Here is a 12,649-nt window from a genome sequence, read left to right as displayed (position 1 = left end):
CTGTGTGTTTCTTCAATAAGTAACTAATTATAGCATCAATGCCCAACAAAACCCATACCAAGTTCAAGTTATCTTTCTTTTTTAATTTCCACAACTCTAGACAACAGCCTGCAAGTGGCTTCTAACTTAGTTCACATAATTTTTTATTTCATCTTAAAACAATGCACCATGACACACTATTTTCTTTTGAAAATACCAGTTACTGAAATTCAATTTCTGCACAAAAAAATATAATTAAAACAGGGATACCATAACTTTATTTACCTTGGTCTTTTCACCAATGGCATTTCTCTCCAGCTCGGCTATCTTCCTGTTTAAATGATCCAGTATTTCCTTCTCCTTGAGAAGTTCAGCTGTTTCAGATTTCTGTTCCCCATCCAATAGGGCACATTCCATATCCATCTAAGAACACGAAAAAAATTCTCAGCCTCAATCCAGCTCACAAAGAAATACTGACACACACTTTTTGAAGGCCTATTCATGCATGCTGCATATTTTAAAACACACTGTGATGCAAAGCCACATTAACGTCTCTTGAGATAGTTTAAGACATGTACAAAAACAGCATGCTATTGAAATCGGAATCCAAAGTTGGCAATTATTCAAGAACTTTCTAGTGCTTCTGCTTCTATCTGCTTGTAGTATTTTCACTTCCTCATGGCACAGTTGTTATGTTGATCCCTTTTGCAACAGCTGCTCCTCCTTTACTAAGGTTATTCACTAGGAACTGAATCATTTGCAGGTTGGTTTTGGCAATGTGAGATCCCAAGTAAAGAAGAATTCAGAAGGGATTTATAATTACTGGTGCCGTTCATTTCCTTACGCTTTGGCTATGGCAGATACCTCTGCAGTACTCCCAAGTAATACTTTGCAGTTCATATTTGCAAGTTTTCATTCATTACTTACATGACTCTGCAATCCTAAACACACTTACTAGAGGGTAAGCCCCCTTGAATATAGTGTTGTTTATAGATTAGGCACCAAGATTCAAGCTGTAGTCCCAATGAGGATCACCAACCCCCTCCCCAAGCTGCTATAGCAGTCTTCGCTTGGATGTGCTATTGGGCTGTCATTCACATGGGATTAAAAATAAATGCTAACATCCAATGTGCTGGTCATAAGGAGTGTGGCCAGTAGGTATATCAGAATCATGAGTACAGCTGCTGTAAAAGGCACATTCTTGCTGTGCCTTCCATAGCTGTCAACTTTTCCCTTTTCTTGCAAGGAATCCTATTCGGAATAAGGGAATTTCCCTTCAAAAAAGGGGAAAGTTGACAGCTATGGTGCCTTCATGTGTTCACAAAATACATGCGGTGGCATGATGACCACTGTACCACGGGCAGGGTACCCTTTTGGCTCAGCTGAACAGATGGTTATCTCCCCACCAAGCCATAGGCCAACTTTGACAGGTGGGCAGAGCCACCTGTCAATCATCAGCTGATAGGCAGGCTAGCATGGCTTGGGGGGAAATGGGGGGGGGCAATTTGGACCCACCAGGAGACCAGGTTTGATCCATGGGCTAGTGGCTCTCCAGCCTTGTTTCATATCAACCAACATTTCAGTAATCAGATGAATGTGTTTTATGTACATCTGCAGCTTCTTGCAGCAAGATAGAGGCTCAAATCTAATCAGATAAAAACAAAGAAAATACTTTTTATACCTCCCTAGAGGACTCATCCATCTGATCATTTAAATCTTTGACCTTCTGTTCAAGTTCTTCCAAGTTATTCAGTATTATAATGCGCTGTTCTTCCATCTGATTAAGCTCCAGTGATCTTTGTTCATCACTTATGCACTCTGGTGTCTGAAAGAACAACAAGGAAGTGGTGTTACTTTTTAAAAATACAAGTTCCCAAAATGTACGTTTTCTCATTGCTCTACCCCCACCCCAACAACTGCTCTTAGTATTGTCTAAAAATACCAGGCCCAAAACGTTGCTTAGGCCAGCAGATCTTTAAGAACAGCAGCAGCAGAATTGCACTGTATAAATTAGATTTCCCCCCCTCCTTTCTTAATACTGTTTTCTCATATTCCTCAAAGGTGCTGTTTCAAAACTCCTACCCGTTTACCTATTGGACAATACGGGAAGATACAAAAACTAGTGTCAAGGCTATTTTCTGAGCAACTATTTTCTGCATCCTGTGATTTTTTTCCTGGGGGGATGCAGGGGTACACATACTCCTAAACAGTTCGTGAATCTTTGTACTTTTGTCCATTTACTGTATTTATTTTTCCCAATTTGAACTATAAAATGGTGATTTTCTTGAGTCAAAATGAGAGTACCCCTAAACATTTTTTTTAATAGAAAGAAAAGCGCTGCCTGCATCAAACTGCTTTAAACCCTAGCACAGGCAGAGACTGATAGCACAACAATCTATTCAGGTTTATTCACACATTGCCTGCGCTTAGGACTGCATCCCTGGTGTCCTGATTATGGCTTTTGTGTTCCAAAGGGAGCTGGTTAGTCTTCGGAGGGCAAGTTACTTGCATAAGATCACAAGAGTATTTCTCAGTATCAGAACTACACCCAGGACTCAGTTCCTATTCTCCGTCCTTTGCCTTATATTACTAAACCATATGTCCTTCTCTCAGACATCTATTAAGCAATACAGTTTTGGAGCTGCAACTCTGGCATTTTAGAACAAATAATGAATTGCATTCAAGTGATCACTGCTATTGCTATTAACGTAATATAACAGATTTCTTTTTTTTATGAAATGTACTCCTTACTAGCACTAGTAATCCTAACAGGAAAGCCCCCTTTTCACAAGAATCCCTGCTCAGCTATTTCTAACACCGCAGCTTGGGTTTCACCTTCCTAGCGGAGAATTAACAACAGGGCTCCTCACTTATAGGAGGCAAAGTATAATCACAAGGAAGAGATGCAAGACCACAATCCTGTAAAGACAAAGGAGGGCACATTATAATCAAGCAGAGGGGGCACATGAAGAAGGGACTAGATGATTATTGCAGGGTGTGGGTCAGTTCATATAGCAGTATAGTCAGCAGTATAGCCCATCACCCCAGGAACAGCACTATGTGTTTTGAGAGGGAAAGAAGTATAAAGGTGGTATGGAACAATTCCATACATTTCTCTCTCCTTATGATATGAAGAATGTACCAAAAGGGAGAAACTAACAGGACTGTCCCTCATCCTCAGCCTAACCCAGTTGGTCACTGCTGCAACAATAATGCAATTTTTCTTATACGATTCCCTTTTCACCAACAATACACAGTAGCACCTGCCTCCTGGGAGCTCTGTGCAGAGCGCTTTAACTTCTGAAAAATTAGTATGCTGACCCCATGATAGCACAACACTTCTACTAAGACCTGAAGATTCAGGGTTCAATTTTTCTAAAAAGTCAATTCCGATCTCTTCGGGGTGTCGAAAAAACTGCAGCCTGGATTCCCCTCTCTTTCTGCCCTCTCAAAACCATTAGCAGTCTGCTAATCATAGCTCAGTGAGATATGCAGTGCTTGTGTTGACAGTTCCAGGCACCATGCCATTCTGTAGTACAGGATACTATAAGGTCTAAAGGGCTCGAGGATGCAAATTCACTTTTCTCATCCTAGTTTTCCTTTACCGGCTGACATTCAACATTCTGTGTTTCCTGGAGGCAACTGAGCACGCCCGGACATCATGAATCCTCTCTTTCAAATAGCATCACACCACACTTGTGGACAGTTCAACGAAGACCACTTTGAGAGAGACAAGAGTACTTATTGCCCCCTTTTTATTTTCTCTCTCTCTCTAGAAAAAAGTGACGTCAAGAGGCATAAGAAAGGTCTAACTGACAGCTACTTGTTGTTTCATTTGGACCATATGTCAGCATTGAAAAGAAAAAAAGTCACCAGCTTTTATTTTTGAATATTGATCTGGTTGCGTATTTTGCAATGGCTTCACTTCCCATCCCTTGCTCTGATTGGTGCCAAGGGGACTGTGCACTTCCTGGATGCCGCCACAGTGTGGCAGCCTTGAATGTAGCCTGCACTACTATATGAACTGGGCTCTCTTTCTTTGGTTGTCCAACAGTGATGGCATCTGAAAATCAAGTAGACCCACCCCCACCCCCTTGGCAGTGGCAGTCAGTCACTAACAGCATTGGGACCTGTCCGTGAAGAGGAGGTTGGTGCTGTTCAGAAAAGAAGTTACAAGGTGTTAGTTTGCACTTATCTGGATTGTGGCCTCAAAACTGGCATTTCTAAGCTAAACATATATATAAACGCAGGTTTGCGATTGAAACTTGTGGATTTTAACTATTTCTCACGGTAACTGATCTAACACAGAACGGGATCCCCAGCCAGTTTGTCTTATAAAGCATTTGCCATTACCTTGGACATGATGCTCAGGTAGGACAATTCATTGGCACTCTTCAAGAAGGGAGAAGAAGGTAAGGGTGATGTTGTCCTGTTGTCACCTAAATGTTTATTTGTTCTCATCCCTCGGGGGGTAGAGAATCCCATAGCATTTTGACCTAGATCACTGAACTCAGAGAAGTCAGAATCTCCAGTTGGCATCTGCAAGTGATTTCTGAATCTCGTTTTGGGAGTCATCTGGGAATCGTCAAAGACAGAATCTTCTTCAGATACCTGAAGCTTTTCAAGTTCTTTATTGATTTTCTGAACATCGGCTACAGTTGTGACAGTGGCAGGATCACTGTCTGGCTTGGAATATTCTGCACACAGGTTAAGAATGGTCTCCAGCCGCTGACGCTCCTAATATTTGAAAGAAGCAATGAAAGCCATTAAAGGTGAGGGCTAGGATACATGCAGAAATTAATATTAGCATCAAACTGAATGAAAAAGGTACTTAAAAACTGGCACATTGATCCTGAATCCTATATCCTGGAATGTAGGCATCATGGATTTTAATCTAACATTCTTCTAATTAGCAAGCAATTCATACATACTTTATAAATTTAAGCAAGCAACATGCAAAGGTCATGCAAGGCATAAACTTTTAGTAAATTATGATCACTCACAGAAAACAATGGACTTCAGAAGGGCAAATCTTCTAAATAAACATTTGTGGTAATGCAAACGTTAGGATCTAAGCAGACTATGAAGGATTACGACTACATCAACATCAGTGATTGCTGAATCTCCTCTTGAGAAACGCTGCAAACCACACTTCATGCTTACATTTCAACATATGAGTACTCTGTACTTGTGCAGTTCATGTGACTACAAGGCTGAGGGTTTGGCCGAATTACACCACTAAAGGCTTGAGAAAGCTGTCACTAACACATAGCTTTACATACCTCCAGATACAGTATAAAGTCAGTTTTAAAGGATGGTTCTTCAGGATGCAAGTTAAACATGTTACAGTAGCCTTAACCTTGCATTCAAAAGCACTGTACATGACAACTAGGGCAACTAGAGTCTCAGCTGCCAGCTACCTAATTTTCAGCATTCAGAAGTGCTCCTTTAACCTTAACCTTATTCCGAGTACTCAACTTCAATCTGTCTGCAAACTGAACATAAGAATAGACACAAAAAATAAGATCCAGTCCAAGCCTATGATTGTAAGGCCTGCTGAATCCAAGGGAGCTTACTCCCAAGTAAATGTGGACAGGATTGCAATGTTACAGTACAATCTGATGCATGTCTATAGAGGAACAAGTCTCATAGAATTTATTCCAGGTTAAGTGTGTCTGCACCCCCTGGGTGATTTGCAAGCGGGTCGTATACAGATAGTTTTAAAAATAAGTAAGAATGCTTAACAATGTTATAGAAAGGACTCATTCCTCCTCCCCCTTTTTTAAATCTTGGGGGGAAAGGCAAGTAGAGTTTGTGAAATCAAGATTTTCTGCATATCCATGAAAAACATGCAAGTATATGAAAAAAGAGCCCAATGCTATCCCGAAAAAGATAAGATTATGAGAAAATTCTGTACTTGCTTCTGAATTCTACCTTCTAGTGAAGGAGAAAATATCAGTATTGTTGAGCTAGCATAGCTAGTCAAATGCATTCTTGAATTATCTTGTAACCTGACTTCCCCTCTTCTCCTCTCTCAAGACAGTAAACTGAAAAGACAAAATGACAACAAAATCCTTGCACCTCAAAACTCCTTTGCTCCCTCCATGCATTTTCTCCACAAGCCTCCAGCTCCCTCTTCATTTGCTTAGCCCGTATTTTCTCTCTTCCTCTTAAACCCGTATTCTTTGAGTAGCCAACCCATTTCTGAAAGCATCGTCTAACTGCTGGCCAGGAACATTTATCCATCCCTTGATGCTGCAACAGGCTACTGTGCTGGCACTTTTGCTACACCTTCACGGCAACGGTTGGGATAAACAAAACTCCACCCCCACCCAGAGCGACAGGATGTGTCTGTCCTGGCGTCTCTCCTCACCCACTCTTTGGAAGACAGGACATATCAAATGGAAGCCTGCCTGGCTGCCGTTCACCTTAGCCTTTCTCAAATGCAACGGGCTGAGTTTTGCTCTCAACCCAGAACTGACAAGACAGTCTAGAATGCACCAAACTTTAGGGTGAACGGGTGTTTTTTATATTTAAAACATGCAGGAAAAAATCTCGAGGATATCACCATTTTAAGAACTGATTCTCAACCACTGAGAATGCAGAGAAAAGCTTCTTTCTGAATGCAACTGCTGATACTTCAAACATATAACTCAAGATGTGGATTTTAAATCTGGAAACAGGTAGGTTCAGCGAGAAACCACAAGCCCCTAAATGCCTATATTTACAAGAAAGAATGGCTCTATGCCTAAATAACAAGCATAGCTTCCTTTTGCTACAGAGGTAATAGGAGACTATGTTGCGTTGCTTCATTTCTATTTTGACTTGCACAACATGGTATGAGAAAGCTTATGCACAGGAAGTTCTGTCGGCTGCTATTCTGTGCTGTCTGTTCACATCGTTCTATTGGCTGCCAGCTAGTCGTGGTTTCATTGCACCTGCATTCTGTTCATGCCATAAATTTAATTTCTTTTTGCAACTCAGGAAAACAGAGAGGCAACGGGAGACTCGCAGGAATTAACAGCACACACGTAGTCACAAGTTTCTTTTTATTACAATAGCATATTTCACAAAATATGACACTCATCACATTATAGACAACTGCTTATTCTACGGAGATTCAAAGGGCACCATGAAATTAGGTAGAGCAGAAAAAACACAATGAGATTATTAGAGAGGGTGGTATTCTACTAAGCATAATCAGTGTAGGCCCATTAAAATGAATGAACATGACTAAATGAGGCTCATTAATTTCAACAGACCTAAGCTGAGTAAAATGCAGTTGAATACCACCTAAGATGTTAAAGTGTCTCAGTAGGTTCCAAGTACCTCCCATTAGACTGTGAAAAATGCACACTATTTTCTGTGATTGAGCTACCTTCAGGTGAGGAAAGGGGTTCTGGTCCTATGGTTTGACACTATTAGTCCATGGCTGCCCACAGAAGATGTTCTGTGTCCTTGGTTCTAGCAACTCCTCTGCCTCATTGTTCAACAATAGGGTCACAACCACCTTTTCCCCCAAAATAAATTCGTGGTGAAACCTATGGTTCTGCTAAGGTGGAACAGAGTGCAAAACAGACTTGCGTATCTCCAGCCTTTACAAGTTCCGTCTGTTCCATTTGTACTGCTGTCTCTTACGTTCTAGGGTGTTACATAAATTCAATATGTTATTGCACATGTAAATCGGAGCTTCCCTACCTCCTGAGTTTTCTAGTCTACAGGTAAGAGCTGGAGCAAGTGTAGTGACATGTGAACTGGGAATCTTTGTGTCAAATCTCACCTCAGGCATGAACTCACTTGCTGCTTTTAAGGTGTCACTACTTCTCAACCTCAATCCGCAATATGAAATATGGGGATAGTAAGATCAACCAGGCCTTTGGCACATTCATAATTCAGCATTTCAATATACGGATTTAATTTAAGAGTATTATTATTATTATTATTATTTATACCCCACCCATCTGTCTGGGTTTCCCCAGCCACTCTGGTTGACTCCCAACAGAATATGAATATTAATAAAAACAATAAAACATCAAACATTAAAAACTTCCCCAACAGGGCTGCCTTCAGATGTCTTCTAACAATCAGATAGTTGTTTATTTCCTTGACATCTGACGGGAGGACGTTCCACAGGATGGGCGCCACTATCGAGAAGGCCCTCTGCCTGGTTCCCTGTAACCTCACTTCTCACAGTGAGGGAACTGCCAGAAAGCCCTTGGAGCTGGACCTCAGTGTCCCGGCTGAACTATGGGGGTGGAGACGCTCCTTCAGGTATACTGGGCCCAGGCCATTTAGGTAATGTGTCATTGATTTGCCTATTATATTCCACCACTATCTGCTAATCCCACATCTGCTATGTGAAATGGCAATAAGATTTTAATTTATAAATTATTATTATTATTATTATTATTATTATACACACACTAGCAGCACAACCAATGGCCCCTGAGACCATCCTGAGTAGCACAATAATAAGAAGAGTAATGTGATCAATGTCTCCTTGAGAAGCACTGGCTTTGACCTATGAAGACTTCAGTGGCTCAGCACCCTAAGGAAACTCTCTTCCCATTTGACCCTTAGGTCATCAGCAGAGGCCCTCTTCCGAGTACCCTCTCTGGCAGTAAGGTGGCAACGAGAGAACCTTTTGAATTGTAGGTCTCTGACTATGGAGTGCTCTCCCCAGAAAAAACCACCAGGTGGCAGCATTACTTCCTTTTTTTTAGTACCAGGACTAGGGAGCTTCCTAACCAGCTTTTCAACTGAGCATTGATGCTAACGCGTTCATACAAAAGTTACTGAGCATTCATCCCGATATGTTCATGCAAAGGTATATGGGAGGCACTGGGAGACAACAGCTGTTATCCTGCACTTTCCAGTGCAATTTTCTGTCACTTTTCTTATTGGACCTTTTGCAAGCAGGAAAAGTGATAAACTGCACTAGAAAGAGCAAAATAAGAACCCCATTTTGCAGGAAGAAACAGCCTCTCCAGCAGCCAAGACCTTTATCTACTCCCAGGGATTGGATTTTATTTTTTTCTCAGGCTGCTTCATGGTGGTTGCTTTAACAGTGACCCTTCTGATGTTCTTGGGGAATGAGGCTTTTTACCTGTTTGTGTGTGACCACTTACATCCTGGTGTGTGCGAATTCCTATATTTCCCCCTTTTTTATCTTGTTGCAAGTAGCCCTGAGATCTTTGTGATACAAGGAGATGAGCAAACGTTGCTATTCTCTTTGCTTCGCTTCAAGGGTCTAATCAAGATGTAGCACAGATCAGAACATACTCCTTATATAAAATGAATAAATTAACTCTATATTTTCCAACTCTATGATTCTGTGATAGGGTGGTGACTGAATCTTTTTCAGCCCTAAGGTCACACTGACGGCCACACGCCTCTCTGTGGGCTACATGAACTAGCACATGTACATACACAGCACACTCACGAAACATGCAGGAACACAGCACCCCTTCATTCACACATGCAGATGCATACACACATAATCAGCATTTCCAACCCTTTCCATTCCAATGCTTGGAGAGTGTGGCTTTTACTCTCCACAGAAAGCTATGTGTAACATGAAATGAACATGTCCACACATCCTCCACTCCAGCCCTAAGGTACAGGTGAAATACTGACCAGTGGCGTAGCGTGGGTTGTCAGCACCCGGGGCAAGGCAAGTAATTTGCGCCCCCTAACCCATGGATTTGCACCCCCTAACCCTAACCCCCAGATGTTGCGCCCGGTGCGGCCGGCCCCCCCTGCACCCCCCACGCTACGCCACTGATACTGACTCTTTACTGTTAAAGAGCAGGCAGAGGGCTTTATCTCTCCTCTCAGTGCTGCGGTGCTGAGCACTGAGATCCTCTGGCTGCTCTTGAGTTAGAAGATTTATATCAGGCATAGGCAAACTCAGACCATCCAGATGTTTTGGAACTACTATTCCCATCATCCTTAGCTAACAGGACCAGTGGTCAGGGATGATGGGAATTGTAGTCTCAAAACATCTGGAGGGCCAGAGTTTGCCTATGCCTGATTTATGTTCTGATCTTACTGCTGTAGTGGATTTCATCTCCAGATCTCCAGGATCCGGATTGCTCTCTAAACATCAGACAGAGAACTTCATATCCTGATCACTTGGACTGGAATGTATATATTAAATTTGTATTAAATTTTCTGTTTTACAATTTTGAATACTCATCTAAACATCCTTAAAATACCAATGACTTCCCTTCTTCTCTTTCCATAGTTCATTTTGCATACCATAAATCCCTGCACATTTAACATAAACTAAACCATTCCGTATTCCATTGTTACATCTATCAAAACTTATTTGCGCTCTTGAATTTATCTTAATGCTGCCAATGTATTCAAGTGTACACAATTTCCCCCCATACATTCAATAAACATTTCCCAATCTTCTCTAAACATATGTTCTTGTTCTCTTATTCTATATGTTAAGTCTGCAAGCCGCACATATTCTGTCAACTTAAGTTGCCACTCTTCTTTGGTTGGGACATGCTCGTTTTCCATTTTAGGGCTAACAAAACCCGGGCCGCAGTAGTGGCATACATAAATAACCTTTTTTGCTATTTTAATCACTGAGATGGGATGCGAAACAACTGAAACCAACCCTATGTGTGCTTTTGCGTATCTATTACAGAATTTTTAATTAAGTAGCACCATCTAGAGGCAAAACTGTGCACCTCCTTAAACTGCAGACTGGTTTTACTCAATTTGGACACCAGAGGCAGAGCTGTCCATTTCTCTTCAGCAGTCCATTCCCTAACTTCAACATGTCAGCAGCCTGAGCCATGAAAGCAAGACGGAATAATAGACCCAGACAATTGTAGAGTTGAAAGGCACCACAAGGGTCATCTAGTCTAACTTCCCTGCAATGCGGGAATCTTTTTGCCTGACGGGGGGCTCAAACCCATGACCCTGATTTTCAGAGTCTTTTGCTTTACTAGCTGAGCTATCCCACAGTCCAATGCTTGAACACAGAGAAGCAAACGCTAACCAACTGGGCCAAATCATTTGGCCTCGTGTCGCTGAAAGATCCCAGGAGATTCAGCACTGCCTCTTGTCAGACACGCAGAAGAACCCTGTTACTAAAAATATGCTAACTTGCTAAAGGGGTCAGTACCACGATCAAGCATGATATTGACTACTGTTCCTGAATTGATGTGCCAACAAGGAACTAGGGATGCTATGGAAATGGAAGGAGCTTCGGCTTTTATGAGTTAAATCTATGTTTTATCTCTGCTTGGTAAACAAAGGATCTTTGCATAATTCCAGAAGCTGGAATTCTCCCTGCTTGCTAGTCATTTATCTGCCTCATTGGAAGTGGAACTCACAGGGGCCTAGTACTGTATTGGGGGTAAGTTGGATCAGGAATATAGAGCAGGAGAAAGAGTCAAACAATTCTTCCTCTGGTGCTGTAAAAGTAAAGGTACCCCTGACCGTTAGGTCCAGTCGCGGACAACTCTGGGGATGCGGCGCTCATCTCGTTCTATAGGCCGAGGGAGCCAGCGTACAGCTTCCGGGTCATGTGGCCATCATGACTAAGCTGCTTCTGCCGAACCAGAGCAGCACACGGAAATGCCGTTTACCTTCCCGCCAGAGTGGTACCTATTTATCTACTTTCACTTTGATGTGCTTTCGAACTGCTAGGCGGGCAGGACCTGGGACCAAACAATGGGAGCTCACCCCGTCACAGGGATTCGAACCGCCAACTTTCTGATTGGCAAGCCCTAGGTTCTGTGGTTTAGACCACAGCGCCACCCAGAAAGCCAGCAACCCCACACTGTCACTATCAAATAAACAGCCCTGAATTATATCCAGACGTTGGGCATTTTATGTTCTTGCAGAGAAATCTTACACATACCAACTCAGAAGTATTTCCCATTTGCTTCAATGGGGCTTACTCCCACATAAATTGGACCTAAGATTGTAGCCTCAAAGAGAGACACTAATATTGCATATTATTTCATTGTTTTCCCTGAAGAGGCAGGGAATCCTCCATGGCATATTTACAAGGTTCCTGGAAATGTAACATCCCTACTTGTGCATTTGAATGAGTTCTCAAGAAAACAGAATAAATTATTGTGATCTGAGAATAATTAATGCTGAACACTTTTTTTTAAGTTAGGAGGAGAAGATGCTAAAACTAGCTTCTTATTTATCCACTGGAAATGGATCTAGATTGTTCTTTGCTTGATTCTCCACACACAGGGCAGAAACGCAGAGTGAGTCTGGCGTCACAGCTTGCCCTGTAACTAAGCACAACACCACGAGGCTCCTTTGAAGGATAGTACAATTAAAGCTGCAGAACAGCTGACCTTTTGAAAAAAGCATTAAGCCAAGGATGGAAGGGGTCAGCCCGACAAATACACGCTTCCTTCCAGAGCTGTTATTGTTGGTTCTTAACGCCCTTCAAAGGTTTGAACACAAAGTCCTCAATCCCAGCCCTCTGAGTGGCCAACTTGAAAGACAATTACCCTTCTAGAATGCTAAAAATGGAAAACTAAATTAAGTGGGAGGAAATTCCTTCATATGTAAACACCGAGGCTCTTTCCACATGTCACAAACCAGCAGGCCTACATCCTATTACAGGATGAAAGCTGTTAAAAGGGAGAAGAAAGTGCTGCTGTAAGGGAAACAACAGCCAAAC

The 12,649-nt window shown here is 42.0% G+C and overlaps 1 protein-coding gene and 1 long non-coding RNA gene across 22 annotated transcripts in view; one reads left to right on the top strand and one right to left on the bottom strand.

The window, feature by feature from the left end:
* The window catches only part of LOC310676528, a 719,806-nt gene that overhangs the window by 30,177 nt on the left and 676,980 nt on the right, over nt 1–12,649 (top strand). The gene's annotated exons all lie outside the window — the stretch shown is intronic.
* The window catches only part of PHLDB2 (pleckstrin homology like domain family B member 2), a 74,697-nt gene that overhangs the window by 36,748 nt on the left and 25,300 nt on the right, over nt 1–12,649 (bottom strand). For all 21 annotated transcript variants that reach the window (XM_083438271.1, XM_083438272.1, XM_083438275.1 and 18 more), the window contains 3 exons: nt 4,333–4,716; nt 1,661–1,804; nt 265–402 (listed from right to left, as the gene is read on the bottom strand). In XM_083438271.1, coding sequence (XP_083294397.1) covers nt 265–402; nt 1,661–1,804; nt 4,333–4,716 — 666 coding nt within the window. The remainder of the gene's footprint in view (nt 1–264; nt 403–1,660; nt 1,805–4,332; nt 4,717–12,649) is intronic.

Source organism: Podarcis tiliguerta, assembly GCF_965153285.1.
Source record: "Podarcis tiliguerta genome assembly, chromosome: 4".
Lineage (NCBI taxonomy): Eukaryota > Metazoa > Chordata > Lepidosauria > Squamata > Lacertidae > Podarcis > Podarcis tiliguerta.
This window is presented reverse-complemented; position numbering and strand designations above follow the sequence as displayed.